Raw genomic sequence first — 17,917 nt, forward strand, 5'->3', positions numbered from 1 at the left:
GAATTTCTCCAGTGCTAGCAAACAGTGTGAATACAAACAATTTAGAGGTTGGTCCGTATGATAGATAAATAGTTACATCAGTTATGAATAAAAATATGTTTGACATATTTCCATGCGTTTGTTTTCCCTTTACTGTTTGAATTAAAAAATTATCTGTGCGGTTCATTTTCCAGAATATGTGTATTCAGAATCTGAAGCCCCTGAGTGACTCAGCGGTACGTCTGCGGATTTACAACGCTAAAAACCGGGTTTCGATACCCGTGGTGGGCAGAATACAAATAGCCCATTGTGTAGCTTTGTGCTTAATTCAAAACAACAACAGAATCTGGATTCAGAATAAAAAAAATAGATTATTTTGGACATTAGAAACACCAAAGGAAGAATAATACTGGATAATTTGTGACTATCTCAAAAGTAAAATTACCTCATTCCCAAGTCTGTTATCTGTACCTTATCTAAGAAATCGTTTATACTTGCTAAAACTGTCAAAAATTTCGGAGAAAAAGAAATACACACATTTCTAAAGCAAAAGATAAAGAAATACCTTTAATATTTTAAATACCGCATATTTATCAACCTTAAAACAAAAATATTTCGGTTACTAAAACTTGAAATGTATATTTCTAATCACGTATGTGCCGTTATAATACCTCAGTAACATAAAATCCAAATGATGACTGATATTTATAAATTCATTAACGTTTTAAATAGTAATTTATTATTAATAATAGAAAAAAATTAAAAAATAACTATTTCATTTAACATGCAGTCAAAAACGATAGTTTGTTTGTGATTTTTTTAATTTCGCGCAAACCTACACAAGGGTTATCTTCGTCAGCCGCCGTCCATAATTTAGCATAGCAAGACTAGAGTGAAGACAGATAGTCATCATTACTCACTGCCAATTCTTGAGCTACTCTTTTACCAACGTATAATGGTATTGACTGTAACATTATAACACATTCACGGCTGAAATGGCGAGCATGTTTGGTGTAAAGGGGATTCGAATCCACGACCCTCAGATTACAAGTCGAGTCACCTAATCATTTGGCTATGTCATGCCACAAGAAACGATAATAAAACCGACGTGAGTTAATGAAAAATGTAACACAAATTGTTTCAATATTGTATTAACGGAGTACACAGACAGAAAAAAAAAAAAATACTGCTTCTCTACCGTTTACCTGAATTATTTACTTTTTCATGCAAATATATCTTATAATGATAAGCACGTATCTGAATGCTTCGGTAAGAAAGCCTATTATGTCAATCTTATAATAAGTTGGCAAACAACGATTTGTGTGTGTGTTTTCTTATAGCAAAGCCACATCAGGCTATCTGCTGAGTCCACCGACTCAGAGGTACTTAAAAAAATATTTTATATTTAGATATACGTTTTGTTTATTTTTCTTCTTCTTTAAGTGAGAATATCTATTTAATTGAACTGCCAGATGCGTATATTTTTGTTTGTTTTTTCTACTTGTATTTTCCATTCCCATTTTTTGTATCATCATAGACTATAAAGGAGAAATAGAGACTGAAAATAGATCCATGTCAAAACTGCTTATATTTTCAGATGAATCTTTTAACATTTAAGCATTTTTTTTAGTTTTTATCACAGACATGCCATTAAGAGTTTTTAGTACATATGTATTATTTTTTAAAACTTAAACAGGAAGAAGCAGGAGTTTGCTGTTGCGTGTCAATTTAACTGTCTGTCCTTTACGAGGGAACTGAAAACAGGTCACGTGAGATATACTTCCTGAGTGAATCATAATGGTGCAGGGTAGAGTGTCAATTAGTAAAGTGTAGTTGAGATTCATCAAATTTGTCAGTAGTCATTTGTAAGTATGTGTTACTTTGAAGTTTAAACGTAGTTTTAATGTGTATTAGTAATTTTGTATTGCAAATTGTATTCCTGCCTTCTCCACATAGAATATTACCTTTAGTAGACGTCCAGTTATTTTACAAATTAAGGCTTTGAAAAATAGAAGTAAGACTAATTTTGCTTCTCAGTATTCAGTTTTAAGAGAGAATGCGAAGTTTCAGTTAGGGCAGGGCCCAACGCTTGGTACCTCGTGGCATTAACATTACTAGTAATATTATAGTATTACTGCTAGTTTATTCTGCACTTTGATTCAATTTTTGCGTATTTTAACAACTATTTATTTGACGTGTGTAGTGTAGTTAATCGTGATCGTTTTAATTTTTCCCACAAATTGTAGATTTATGAAAAAGCAACTAAATCCCAGTTAGACTTATAAATTTGATCTTTTAATGATGAAATGAAAAAAAGATACTTCAGGCAATGGTGTAAAAGATATTTGACTTAGTGGCTTCTCCCTCTCTCTCTCTTGCTTAACTGTAATATGTGCAACTCTTGTTGCATAATTCTTGAACATGTTCAAATACCCCTAGTTAACTTTTACTCAGTATCTAATCTGTGTTACGTTTAACTAACTTTTAAGGAAAATAAAGAGATCTATTTTAAAAAAAACTTCAGTCTTTACTACATGCACCCATTAAAATATCTGCAAGTTTATTACGTCCACCAAAATTAGGTACAATATCTTAATTTGAATTATGAGTATAAGTTTGACAGGAATAACCCAAGTATTATTTTCTTTTAGCTGTAAGTTTAGCACTGAAATAAATTTTGTTCTGATCCATATTTCATTTCTTTTTAGTAGATTAGTGTCACAAGAACGTAAAAAAATGGTGAATCAAGACAGTGCTTTATTTACTTCAAGCAAAGCTTAGTAATTTTGCTGGACTTGGAAACATTTTGTGAGAGTGTAACTTGGTACATGTGAAGACGGTTGCTTTGGTTAGTGTTAAAAAAGAAATCTTAAAACATGGTGGACGTAGAAGTATCGGAAATCAGGGTGAAAACTGCATATAATGGGTAAGTCTCACAGAGACATAGCTTAAAATTTAAATCTGTTGTGGTTATGTACATATGTATGTATAATATATACAAACACACACACACACATCTGAAGATGTTACTTTTGATATATTTGTGTTAATGCATGTATTAAATACAGTACATATAATTTTACAACTAAATGCTGATTTTAAAAGTTCATTTCAACTAGAAATACATGTACAAGGATTTGTATGATAGAAACATGAGTGATATTGAAAAGTGAGAGGAAGGGTCTAAGTTTATCTGAAAAGCTTAAATCCTTCAATTGGGCATTTAACTGTGAGAAAATTTACCATTCTGGGATCAACTTACAGAAATGTTTAACTTGCGTGTGGGAAGACTTGTGCTCTTTCTTGTATAGACTGATGACACCTCATGCAGATTGTGTAGTTTTGATTTTTTTATAGGAATGGCACCAGAATGATAAAAAGTACATAATATTATTACTGAAGTGACATCTAGTTTAAAGAGAGACTTAGAAATGAACTTTTCATGATGTACTTGAAGTGGGAACTTCACTGTTAAATGAAATGTTAGCTTTAGAAACCAAGATGGAAACTTTTTAACCAAAAAAAAAATCTCAAACTTTTCAGTACCTGTTCTGATTATTTGATGTGAGCTGTTAGTTACTCTAAACATTTGTTGTATATGTATTTAGAAATGGAGTATATTTCAACTAATTTTACTAATCGTAGTTAGTGTTCTTGTGTTTTTAATGTACTATCCAACTGAAAATCTTTGTTGATAATTCTGTGTTTACTATATAGTAGTTTTCTCTCTCTATATTATTTGTCAGTTGTTTTTTTGTTGTCTTTTAATAAAATCTTTAACCTCCTTATGTGTTGTTTGTACTGCTCATCTGCTATATTAGGTAGTTATGTTGCACTCTGGATATCTTCACGTGCCATTCTTATCTAAAAATGTAACAGAATTGTGTTGTACTCATTCTGAAGGGTCTGACATTATTTTTTTCTAAAAGTCATGGACATGTTTTAATCGTTGATGATGATATAGTTGCTGCTTGGAAAGGTATTGTTCAGACGTTTGTTTTACTGTGTGGTGTATGCTAAAGACAAGAAAGCACAAGTCTCAAGATTTGCAGAAGACAGGTTAGGTTTCAGTTAAGAGTTTGTTTTTAACAATAATTTGAAGCCAGACTTTACAGGATCTTAACAGAGGAATTAATGATTTTTTTTTTTTTTTAACTTCTGTAGTGTGGTTTTGCAAGCATAGTCATGGAGAACCAGATGATCCTTTATTGTCTGTAGTTTGTGTTGAATATCTTGAAGTAAATAACTACCAGTTACAAAGGACCTGGAATAACATAAATAAACAATGGAAGACTGCTAGATGCATTTTGGTGGTTTTTGAGCATCATTTTTGGTTGTTTTGCTAACTGTTAGTTTTTGTTGGTTTTGTAATTGTCTGGTTATAATGCCAATGTGGAGGCCTGGTATGGCCAGGTGGGGTAAGGCGTTTGACTTGTAATCTGAGGGTTGTGGGTTCAAATTCCTGTTGCACCAAACATGCTTGCTCTTTCAGCCATGGGAGTGTTATAATGTGATGGTTAATCTCACTATTCATTAATAAGAGTAGCCCAAGAGTTGGTGGTGGATGGTGATGACTAGCTGCCTTCCCTCTAGTCTTACACTGCTAAATTAGGGTTCGGCTAGCTCAAATAGCCCTTGAATAGCTTTGTACAAAAGTTTAAAAAAAATTGTCAATGTGTAAGTAACCCAAGGTCAGGTGCCTTGTAATAAAACCCTAATGTAAAATGGTTTTATAGTACATCTACAAAATGCAAGTCAAAAACTTAGTGTTTAAGGAGCAGGTCAAAATCAATAAAACTGAATGCTGTTATTAAAATCTCAGTTGCATTTATTAAGATAGAAAATTATCCACTATCAAGTTTGCCAAATAGATAATTTATATATTTGCTTTGACAACACATCAATTAACTTAAAGGACATTTCTCTTGTATTTTATTGTCCTGAATTGTCACCAGTCTCAACTGCCCTTTTGGTTTTTGGTGTAAAATTGAGTGCAGAATTCAGTTTCTAGCTTCTTGCTCAGTGACCTGTGATAATTAATTGAATACACTTTAATGCATTGCTGTTGATTAATCAAATTGTTTCCAATATTAGGTGTGCATTCTCCATCCCAGAGTTTCTTGTGCATAGGTTATACATGATTTTGTAATCATCTGTAAGTGGAGAGTGACCAGGCATGGTCGCTTTAGTCAAACCTAAACTTTCTGTTGTCAAATTAATGATCTGAAACAAGTAATTATATTGATATCATACATAATTGTCTCATGTTTGGCATATATTGTTGAAATATGAATATAGAAAAATAATGTGTACCAACATTCCAAAATAAAATTAGCAGGTGGTTATCATAATAATTAATGATTTTCATCATTTTCTTGTTTTTTTTGTTTTTTTAACCCCTCGGTGTGGATTCCTGTACATGGTGAGGGGACCTCCCAGGGAAGGTTCTGTTCTATCTGGTTACCTTCTCTGGGATCTAAACATTCACCCACGTGTTTGCCGTGCATGGCGACCCTTGAAGGGGAGGAGAGGACCCTGGTGGTTGAGGGGTCCAACCCTAACACACCACTTTGGCCTCGTATTCCTGTAGACGGGTGGCCTTTGGGTGGCCCCCCTTGGGTCAGTCGGCTGGTCCACTTGGGCTAGAGTCAACCAAGTACCAGTGTTGGAAGTTCTCAACGGGTGTTGTGGACATTGTGTCTGATGCTGGTGTTTGGGTATAGTGCTCACGAAACCCTGGCTTTGCTGCATTGTCCTTGCGTGACTTTGTAGTGCGTCCCCTTGTAGGGCTCCATGGTGGGTGGGGTCAGTGGGTACCGAAATTTTTCCTTTTTCCTATGGATCCTCTAAAAAATTTAAATAAAATTGTAGAAAAACAGTCAATGGGTAAGTGACCACGTCTTGAATACTCAGAACAGCAATCTTCAACATCAGTAACACACGTACCTCATTTTCTTATATTACATTCTCTTTTGGAAAAACCTTTAGGGCAAATGTCCCCTTTTTTATTCAAAAGGGACTAGAGGGACTTGCTGGCTCTCCAAAGTCAGTAAAGAAACTTCGATCTGGTGACATATTGGTTGAAACATCCACATCCCAACACAGTGAACTCCTCTTGAATTCAAAGGCAATTGGGGATATATCTGTTGAGGTTACACCCCATGCTACCTTGAATTCTTCACGAGGAGTTATTGTTGAAAGGGATTTGAAGAAAGTTCCCGAGTCAGAGATTCTCGCTGGTCTATCCACTCAAGGAGTTTCTGCAGTGAGGCATCTCCACTGCAAAGATGGAGTTACACTGCCAACAAATACCCTCGTTTTAACATTTACTTCACCACGTGCACCTGCCACCATCAAGGCAGGTTATCTCATTTGCATGGTTCTGCAATACATACCAAACCCTCTTCGATGTTTCCAATGTCAGAGATTCGGCCACTCAAAGACATCTTGTCGTGGTTCCCTGACATGTGCTCGTTGTGGAGGCAAGGACCACGATGCCTATGACTGTGACATGAACCCACATTGCGTAAACTGCAATGGTTCTCACCCTCTTACTTTCATTCTTGCCCAAAATGGTTGGAGGAAAAGAGGTGCAGCGTTTGAAAACGACACATAACATTAGTTATCCTGAGGCTCCGAAATTGCTGTCCACAACTCCATCTCGGGCATATGCTGCTGCACTTCATTCCACAACTACAGTGGGAGTGCAGACAGATCTCTCTGTGCCTCCAAGAGAATCGTTTTCAAAACAAATGAAAAGCCTTTTGACCTCTGTGGTTAAAAAGGTTGATGATTCGACTTCTACACCCATCTCTGTTCCTCCCATACCTTCCAACAAACCTCAAGATCCACGTCCTTCAGTTTCAAATACAGGCATTTCTTCTGATACATCTTTTTCTCCCACCACAAAAGACAAAACAATTATTCGTTCGCATCCTCAGTCACTGGATTCCCCTTCCAATAACAAAAACCTGCCCACCCGACCCAGAGCAGGATCCATGGAGGTTGATAGACCTCCTCCGACTAAAGACAGTAAAGAAAAAAGACGCGGTCTTAAACCGAAGGGTTCTCCAGCCACTTCACCTATCCGTTCTTAAAAATGGCCACCTTGATACAATGGAACTGTCGAGGTTTACGTTCTAATCTGGATAATATCAAAACGCTGATTGCTTCCTACCATCCTGTTTGTTTTTCTTTACAAGAAACATTTCTTAAAACTGCTGATACTGTCTCCATTCGCCAGTTTTCTCTGTACAGAAATGACAGGTTGTGTGATGGTCGAGTACATGGAGGGGTGGCACTGTTGGTTGATCAACACGTGCCCACCCTGTCTTTGTCACTCAACACACCCTTGGAGGCTGTAGCCATCCGTGTTTCCTTGGGTCATACCATCACTGTTTGTTCTCTGTACCTGTCCCCTGGAGAGACATATGATCAATCAGATCTTGATGCTCTTGTTGAACAGTTGCCATCTCCATTTCTAATCCTAGGGGATTTTAATGGACATCATCCCCTCTGGGGAAGTGCTATTATTGATGGGAGGGGCCGATCTATAGAGCGGATGCTCTCTGATCACAATCTTTCTCTTTTCAATACTGGTTCTTCCACTTTCTTTCATGCACCTAGTCAGTCCTTTACTGCTATTGATCTCTCGGTTTGCTCCCCTTCATTATTTTCCCATTTTTCATGGAGGGTTGACAGTAATCCACTAGGCAGTGATCATTTTCCGATCCTTTTGAGAGAGACTGGCCGTGGTTGATGCCACCCTACCCGCGTGCCCCCGGTGGAAGCTGGATCAGGCAGACTGGTCCACTTTCACTGCTCTCGCAGAACTTGATCCTGCCATCGTAAATCAGCCATCAATAGACGACTGTGTAGCAGCGGTAACTGACTATTACACATGCAGCTGCTCAGTGTATTCCTAAAACCTTGACACATTTTCCACGATATCCTCGTCCGTGGTGGAATCCTGCTTGCCACTTAGCACGGAAGGCTCAAAAGCGGGCCTGGGATACTTTTAGTAGATATCCCACACTTTCAAACCGGGTTGCTTTCCAACGGGCCCGTGCACATGCTAGGTGGGTAAGACGTCAGAGCCAGAAAGAATTTTGGATCAAGTTCACAACCAGCATATCTTCTACCACCAGTTCCAAGATCATATGGGACAGGATTTGAAAGGTTAATGGGCACTACAATTCTGTCCCCCTCTCGATCTTACTCTCTGATGGTCAGGAGGTGACTGATGTTTGGAACATCGCTAACACTCTAGGTGAAAGCTTTTGCGGGTATCTAGCACTTCTGCTTGTTCCTCCACCTTCCTAGCCATCAAGACTCGGGCAGAGCGATCACCTCTTTCCTTTCAACTGACTGTTTCTTTGACTATAATTGTCCCTTTACCCTGGTGGAACTAAAATGGCCCTTCATCGGTCTGCCAGTACATCTGTTGGACCTGATGATATTCATTATGACATGCTGCACCATCTATCTCCTGCTTCTCTTGATGTCCTTCTGATTGTTTTCAACCGGATCTGGCAGGAGAATGTTTTCCTGATGCCTGGTGCCAGGCTATTATTTTACCTTTCTCTAAGCCAGGGAAAGATCCCAAGATTCCTTCAAACTACCATCCAATTGCTTTGATGAGCTGTCTCTGTAAGACATTAGAAAGGATGGTTAATGCTCGCCTTGTTTGGTTCCTTGAATCAAATAACCTCTTCTCGCCCACCCAGTGTGGGTTCCGTCGACAGCACTCCACCACAGACCACCTAATTGCCTTGAAACATCTATCAGAGAAGCCTTTCTCAACCACCAACATCTTGTATCAATATTCTTTGACATAGAGAAGGCTTACGACACAACATGGAGGTATGGCGCTTTTGAGACCTCCATACATATGGGTTACGTGGCCATCTACCCATGTTTATTAAAAATTTTTTAATGGACAGGAGATTCCAAGTTTGTGTGAGTTCGACACTTTCCCGTTCTTTTGTACAAGAACTTGGAGTCCCTCAAGGCTGTGTATTGAGTGTTACACTCTTCAGTATAAAGATAAATGCCATCACTGACAACTCCCTCTCACTGTTGCAAATGGGCTGTATGTCGACAACTTTCACATCTCATGTCAGTCGTCAAACATGAGATATATTGAGCGGCAACTACAAACCGCCCTCGATTGTGTAATGGAGGTGGACTCTGGCGAACGGCTTTAATTTCTCTCTCCAAAACTGTATGCATGCACTTTTGCCGCCGACGGGTATTCACCCTGATCCTGAACTTCATATCGGTGAAGTTTTGTTGCCAGTGGTCCCGGAGACCAAGTTCTTGGGGCTTATCTTTGATCGTAAACTGACCTTTATACCACACTTAAAGCAGCTTTGGGTCAAATGCACAAGAGCACTGAACATCCTTCGTGTTCTCTCTTCTACCAGTTGGGGGGCAGATCGCTGTTCAATGTTAAAGGTATATCGTGCTCTTATTAGATCGAAACTCGACATGGATCAATGGTCTATGGCTCTGCCAATTAAAGATGCTGGACCCCATTCATCACCAAGGACTTGACTCTGCACTGGGGCTTTCCGTACCTCTCCAGTTCAAAGTATATACATTGAATCTCATGAACCTTCTCTACACCTTCGCCGTTTGCAACTATCTTTACAATATACTTGAAACTTCATTCCTTACCAAAGCATCCCACCTGGAAATGTGTTTTCCTTCCTCAGTGGGCAGTACTTTTCAGAACAGACGATCTGTCATTGCTCCGTTTGGCCTTCGCATCCGGCGCAATTGGATGAATTGGGTCTGTCCTTGGATAACATTGCAGATTCCACAGGTTGGCCTATCCCACCATGGCTTATTACAGCCCCCAAATGTGACCTTTCTTTCAGTCACCCTAAAAAGGCAGATACTCCAGATTGGAAGTACCGTCTTTTATTCAATGAATATCTTTCAAACAATCATTCAGTTCCCATTTATACAGATGGTTCCAAATCAGGTAATTCAGTGGGCTCTGCTATGGTTTGCTATGGGTCAGTAGTTGCACGCAGAATCCCTTCTACAGCTTCTGTATTCACTGCTGAACTGTATGCCATATCTCTTGCCCTGGATCATATTGCAGCTGAGCAGTACTCCAACTGCACTATTTATACTGATTCCCTTAGTTCTATACTTGCCTTGGAATCGCTACACATTAGCTCACATCCTATTCTCGCTGATATTTGAAACCGACTGGCTCATTTCTCATTAGCAGCTACTTCAATCCAGTTTTTCTGGATACCAGGCCATGTTGGTAGTCGGGAGCGAGCTTGCAGACATGGCAGCTAAATATGTCTGCTTCAGCACCATCACTCCTATGCCTATTCCGTACATGGACTATGGTGTTGTCTTCAAGGCTCGGCTCCGTGCCAGGTGGCAGTCCACTTGGAGTGAGCAGCGTGACGACAAACTTTTCAAATCAAACCCAAAATTGGACTTTGGCCATCTAGCTTCCATAAAGTTCGAAGGAGGAAGTTGTTCTCACTAGGCTATGCATTGGTCACAGTTTTTAACTCATCATTTTCTTTTATCTGGAACTGATGCACCAATGTGTTGTTTGTGTAACACTCAAATCACTATCAGCCACGTTTTACTTTCTTGCCATCGTTACAATTCTCACGGCAATATTTTAAACATATTTTTCCCAGGGTCAGTCTGTAACATTGGACAGAGTTATTGGTGATGGTGACTCTATCCACCTTGATAATGTTTTTAATTTTTTAATGGCCATTAATCTTTTTAATCTCATTTAAGTGTTGCATATTTATTCATTACACCTTTTAATTGTGGTTCCTTTTTTACAGTTTTAATCTCTCTCCTTCAATTTGACATTGGACAATGGCCAGAACATTAAATAACTTCGACACCAGGACTGGAAAGGCCAACTTCAGGTGACTAACGCTACTGTTTGAACTATCCGTTTGAACTACTTGTTAGTCGTCCTGGCGAGTTTTTATTATACTTTTGCTGCATATCATTTCACACTTTTACTACTTAACTTTTTAAGTACTGGCCATATTGACTCATAACCCAGAACCAGGACTGGAAAGACCAACTTCAGGTGACTGATGGTGGTTTTTATACTTACCTGTTAGTCTTCCTGGCGGGTTATGATCATTACCATTCTGCTACAGGTAGTTCTTTACAACTTTGTTGACTGGATGTCAACATTGGTTTTTACGCCATTTTCTGTTTTAATTGCCGTTTTGCTTTTATCTTCAATTACTTTTACAAATTTTACTCCATTTACTTGACTTTTATCTTTTTACTGGACTTTGGCTACTCATTATTACGATTTTGCGGAGTGTCTTTTAAAACTTTTATTCTTTTACATTTTGATAATAGCTGCTATGACACATAACCCGGAACCAGGACTGGAAAGGCCAACTTCAGGTGATTAACAGTGGTTCTTGAACTTACCTGTTAGTCTTCCTGGTGGGTTATGATCATTACCATTTTGCTAGAGTAAATATTTTACAATTTTGAAGACTGGATGTCACCATTGGTTTTTACACCATTTTCTGTTTTAATTGCTGTTTTGTTTTTCCTTCATTTACTTTTACAAATTTTACTCCATTTACTTAACTTTATCTTTTTACTGGACATTTGGCTACTCATTGTTACAATTTTGCTATGTATCTTTTAAAACTTCTATTCTTTTACATTTTGATACTGGTTGCTATGACACATAACCCGGAACCAGGACTGGAAAGACCAACTTCAGGTGATTGACGGTGGTTCTTGAACTTACCTGTTAATCTTCCTGGCGGGTTATGATCATTACCTTTTTGCTAGAGTAAATACTTTACAACTTCTTATACTCTGCCTTCTATCTTAACATTGTAGACTAGGTGTCAACATTGGTTTTATACTTTTTTGTTTTACCTTCATTTCCATTTATGTCTATTACTACATTTATTTATTATTTTTTTATTTTTTTTTTCATTTTTACCGAATGTCTGGCGCAGATAGCCTCGCTGCTTTGTGCCATAAAACACTAAATCAATCAATCAATCGTTTTTTAAAGAACTGTATTTTGTGTTTATTTCCTATTAATTCCTTTTTCTTTTCCAAAATTATAGTAATGCGAGAAAGCCACCTGATATTTATTCAGTTCCCTCCCACTTCTCATTATGTTGATTATTGTGAAAATGAGATGGTTGTTGATGGGATGTGGCTGCAGTTACTCCATAACATCACTAAGTTACACAACAGTCCCAGTGACTAAGTGTTCTCAGTTGAATGCCATTAGTCTTATCATTAGTTGGACTTGCAGAAAGATTTATGACTTTCATATACTCTTACACTGTCTTGTATTAGCTACTGAACCATTTTCAGTGTGGACCTAGCCTAGCTAACTGTCCATCTAGAAGAACATTCACCTGTTTGAAATGCACATTTCAGTAATAAAAATAAAACTAAAAGAAAATAGATGAAAAGCCATAGGTCTTGTTTAAGATTGGCCTAAAGGAACTTGTTAATGTTACTTATGAAGTATTGAATTAAAATAGCTTTGTTTTATGTTCATTGGTTATATTTCTTTTGTAAAGCAAGAGAGAAACAAAAAATGTGAATCAACCAACTTTTAATGAATGCAGCTATCACAAATACTAGTACAGGTGGGAAAAGCTTCAATCAAATGTATACACCACATTTCTTACAGCATTGGCTGAACTGTAAGTTTTTGTATTAATAAATATATGCTGATCCTTAAATGAGCTTAGGTATGCATGTATGATCTTTAAAATTTTCTAATCAATTAATATTTAGGCTCTTTAATTGATTCTTTTCATTCAACTGATTATTTTCACCTGATGTCATGACTAAAAACTTTTTAAGACCAAAATCATGTTTCAACACTTGTAGATAGAGTACATGTATTGCTTTTAACAAATATTATAGCAATATTTTGATTATTGGATAGTTGAAGTAATCAACAGCATTAATTAGTACCCTAATCAGTGATGATGAGAAAATTCACTTGTAGAGATATATATCAGTAAAAATGGCTAGTTTGGGTTGAGAAAATTTTATGTTTTGACCTTCTTCCGTCATCGTCAGGTTCACAAAGAAAGAAAGGTAACTGACCGATAGTTGACCACATATTTGAAGGAGGTTGTGTAACTGAATATTGGAGAGGGCATGCTTAGATATTTGATTATATTTATTAATATAGGTATAAAGGTGTTCCTTTGTATTGGTTTATTTTGGGCTTGAGTTGCATAAATAAGTAAAGCTTCTTTAATTTTGCATTTGTTTATTTAGTATTTGGGTGTTTTCTATGGTTATGTTGTGTTTATTTGATTTGCAGTGTTCAAAAACGAGTGAAGGTGGCTTTTTATGCTCTTTGAATCTGGTTTCCATTTTTCTACTTGTTTCTGCAATATAGAAGTCGTGGAAGTTATCACATTGTATTTTATACGTAATATTGGTGTTGTGCTTGTCAGTGTAGTTATTACATAGTATAGACCTTAGTTTTGTGCCTGGTTTTTGAATAAATTTAGTATTTATTGGAATATCATATTTTGTTATTAATTTTTGCCAAATGTTGGTTATTTTTCTGCTGATATTGGGAATATATGGTATGTAGCAGTATATGGTTTTGTAATTTGTTAATTTGTGGGATATATTTACTTTTGTTAGTTGATTTTGCTTTTTGTCTAGGTGTGTGCGTATGATGTTTTCTACAGTTTGTGGAGGAAACTTATTAATGTTGATGAAGTATTGTTTTATTTTGTCTAATTCATCATTAATTTTATCTGGTGAGCATAGTTTTATGGCTGTGTTTTATTTGGTTTCTTAATATGTTGAGTTTTTGTTTTGTTTTGTGTGCTTATATGGGTGATTTTTAAAAAAAAATTCAACCCAAACCAGCTGTTTTTACACATATGGTTACCCTATTCCATGAATCGTGACACCAGTTGATTAAAATGAACAAACTGAATTAACAGAAGGTAACTAAATTTTAATGGCAGTATTTCAGTTAATTATTTTCATGACATTAAACAGTTTAATCATAATTTGTGAATATTAGATACTTGAAAAAAAAATCAAACAATAATCAAAAACATGAATTCCAATTAGTATATTTCATTACACTAATTGATTTAATTGTAACTGATTAATCAATTATGTTGCAAGACACTGATTCTTATAGGTAATTGAGTTAATTGCCTACCTGTAATGCTTAATAATGAATTTCTGAGTAAAATAACCAGTTGTGTTATTTTGGTTTTAGAAAAAACAACAAAAACAAGGCTTGGTGTGAGGAATCTTTTTCTGTGGATGTAGTGACCTTATTGGTTTTATTTTCCCCAATGTTAACCACTCTCACCTCACTGGTTATTGCTGTCCACATGTTTTGATAGTTTGGAGAACATATCCAAGCTGCAGATATACACACCTCTGTTTGCTCTATTCAGCCATTTGACACCATTATTAGCACTTGCCTAAATTCTTGTCTGGCCTATTCTGTGGCTTGCTTTCTCTGCAACAGGTGTCCTGTCATGGTTGCATCTGCTGTACTAATAGCATATCAGGTATTTATTAACTTATGTTTGCAAATAAGCTTTGAATCTTTCCATCAAACTATGTGCAACCTTGAAGAAAACCTGCTAGAATATTTTTACACTTCCTAATGGTTGCTGGTTTTATGAGAATCTCTAGATATTGTATAACACCATCACTGCATGTGAAGTTTAGTAAAAAAATATCTTCATCTAGCAACAGAAAAAATTGTATCTTTTTTTAAATTATTTTGTTTTTTAGTTGATGAATGCCATTGAATTCATCAAGTAATTCAGGTCATGAATGAGCTATAAAATATAGCATAACTGTCAGGTTATTGTGTTTTATTAAATGTTTACTGTCCAAATCAGTATTAAGTTCAAACTAACAACTGTCAGTTCTGAACACTAGCCCTTGCTTAAATTTTTTCAGAATCTTTAGTTCTATCTCAATACAAGTTGTTTTTTATCAACCATCTAGAATTGATGTCTGAATTTTTGTGACTCCAAGCTGAAAGTACATTAACCCTTTCCAGAAAGGTCAAAGGCCACGTCATCATGTTTGACTCCCATTTGAAGTTTTATTGAACTACTATTTTATCAGTTTATTCATCAAGTTTGGTATCAAATTGTAGATTATAATTCAAATTGTACATTATTTAATTTCTTAATGTAAAAGTCAATATTAAAAAAAAACCTAAACATCGATTTTGTGTGTCACATAGTATGTTGAATGAAGCATTGGTTCATATTAGATGTTTGCGATGACAAAGTACAAAGTCTGTAGTTTTGTACAAATTAGGAACACTATCAACATTGACAAGCTAGAATATAAAATAAGAACCTCCTATCTTTTCCATTTGCTGGAGTATTATACTGAATCAGACATTACCTGTGTGTTTCTGGAAGTGGTCCATTATATACACTTCTATATATGACATGTAAATAATTATTCCAAAGGCCAGAATGTCCCATTAGTGGATTTGAGACAAACCTTTGCTGATAAGTTGAATCTTTAGTCTGTTTGAAATTTCATTTATTTAGGTCTAAGTACAGCTCAGTTACTGAGCTTGAAAAATTATAATGATATTTTGTGGTATCAAAATGGTAAGTTAGGGTTTTTTGGATACCCAATGTATATGTAAAACAAAAAAAAAATTTGTTTCACATCCACTTTGTGAGAAATTTCTTAAAGCTTAGCAACCTACATCAAGCAGCAACCTAAGTATAAAGGTTGTAATTAGAGTAGATAATTGTTTGCTTTACCTCTTTACTGTTCTATGTTTCAAAAAAAATTTAAGAATTTATTTGTAAATAGTGATAATCTCTATACACACATAATGTATAATAATTGAAATGTGACTATATCTCACAAAATTCTACTCCACTAAAACACAGCCAGGACAGGTCACTTTGTAAAGACTACAAATCAGTTTTTAGAGTAGTTACTAGATTGGTCAGGTTGACCAAACCCACACAAGGATTCATTAGTGAAAATAATGTATGAAACAAAGTTTTTCATGAATGTTCAGTCACTATCTCGACATAAGGATTTTTAGATGTAAAATTTGAATTTTGTTTCCTGATGAATAAGTGTTCTTAACTCTCTCAGCATGGGCTCGGTCCCTGAGACCAACCTTGTAACAGTTTTGTACTTGTTCTAGTTTTCATGCTATAAATTTTAAATTAGTAAATGTATGTTTACAGATTTGCCAGATTGCCAGTAAAGATTACAATACTTTCATGCTGAAAATGTCAGATTTGTTTTTGTTAAGTCTTAAGGTTTGTAAAGCATTGTTTATCTCATGCCTGTTTTATTTTTGCATATTGCATATCCAACAGGAAAGTAATATTCATTTTAAGATTAACACTTGTTGCTATAAATTGGCTTAATTTGATCTCTGGATGTTGATTTTGTTCTTTGACAATGGGAAGAACATTAAAATTATTAAAAGATATAACTTGGAAGAATTTGGATCAGATGTAGAACTTGTAGGGCATGTGACCTAATGTGTACTGTTTTAATAATTAAACATTTCAGTTTTATTAATGATATACTGTAGTTAAGATATATATTAGTAAAATAATCATTCGTTTTATATTGATGTACTTTAATGTCTGTTATTATTACTAAGTGGGAGTAAAGTACTTGAATTATATTTAGTAACATGCTACATTAATTCTGCACCAGTGTTTTTTTGGTGTTTTTTTGTTTCGTTCTTTTAAACTGGATTTCTTGCTCCACTTAGGTGTGTCTGGAATCTTCCTTTTAAAATTAAATAGGATAGCCTGAGACCATATTTTATAAAGAATAATAATATGCTTCTAGGTTTTGTTAATTTTTAACAAGTCCAAAAACAAATTTTGTCTTGAACCTGCTTGTAATGAGGTATATTAACATTTGCTGCCACCAGTAGTATTTATTTTTATCCTAGTGCCAACCACACTTTTTTTTACTTTACCTAGTTGTTTCATATTTATATGGATAACTATACAATATTTATATAGCTCACTGAAGCCAGTTGTAATATGTCATCCATGCTGTTTGGACATGTGGAAGCTAATATATTAATTGTTAACATATGTTGGACATTTTATTGGTTAGTTTTCCCAGTTTGTGAAACCAAGTAATCGTGATAAGGAGTTGTTTCTGCTCAATATTTGGGATTGTAGGTACATTACAATAGAATGGGTGACTCACTACTGGATTAGAAAAAAGTAGCTCAAGAATTGACTCTGAATGCTGTTTACTACCTACTTACCCTCTAGTTTATTGGATCAAAGTCTGGCAAGGTGGTTAGGTCACTTGACTCATGGTCTGAGGTTTGTGGGTCCAAATCCACATCACACCAAACATTTTTGTCTTTTCAGCCATGGAGTATTATAGTATAACAGTCAGTCCTACTGTCTGGTAAAAGAGTAGCCCTACCCTCTAGTCTATCACTGTTAAATTACAGACGGCTAGTACAGATAGCCCTCATGTAACGTTTTGCATGAAATTCAAAACCAAACCAACATGTTGGCTCAAACATAGGGATGACTATGCACAAATACTCTTGTGTAGATTTGCTTGAAAGTTTGAAGCAAACAAGCATTAAATAATTGCAATTAAAAAATTGCTCTAATACACTTCATGTTTTTATGTATTTATTGTTAATTTAAATGATAACTTCTGTACTGTTTTTAATTTCCTTTACTGTTGTGGCTCTAATAATTCCATAATTTGGAACTGTAAACATCTCTCAAATTAATTTCTGTGTGAATTAGTCAGTTCGTGATGACAAGACATTTTCGTAGGCCATCTTCAGCTCAACAAAGATGTTAATTGAAGACAACCTAAGAAAGTTGAAACATTGTTCTCTATTTTAATAAAAATTTCAATTCCTATACCAGCAGTCTTGAAA

At 35.7% G+C, this 17,917-nt stretch overlaps 1 protein-coding gene across 7 annotated transcripts in view; it reads left to right on the forward strand.

Moving 5' to 3' along the window:
- The first annotated feature begins 1,687 nt into the window (after positions 1-1,687).
- The window catches only part of aPKC (protein kinase C iota type), an 81,453-nt gene continuing 65,223 nt past the window's right edge, over positions 1,688-17,917 (forward strand). For 3 of the 7 annotated variants that reach the window (XM_076464215.1, XM_076464212.1, XM_076464220.1), the window contains exons 1-2: positions 1,700-1,844; positions 2,688-2,905. In XM_076464215.1, the coding sequence (XP_076320330.1) occupies positions 2,856-2,905 (50 nt within the window). In that variant the 5' untranslated portion in view covers positions 1,700-1,844; positions 2,688-2,855. Of the gene's footprint in view, positions 1,845-1,977; positions 1,994-2,687; positions 2,906-12,664; positions 12,684-17,917 lie in introns of those variants that run through there. The other 4 variants (XM_076464213.1, XM_076464214.1, XM_076464216.1 and 1 more) reach the window with 4 other exon arrangements.

Source organism: Tachypleus tridentatus, chromosome 10 (genome assembly GCF_004210375.1).
Source record: "Tachypleus tridentatus isolate NWPU-2018 chromosome 10, ASM421037v1, whole genome shotgun sequence".
Lineage (NCBI taxonomy): Eukaryota > Metazoa > Arthropoda > Merostomata > Xiphosura > Limulidae > Tachypleus > Tachypleus tridentatus.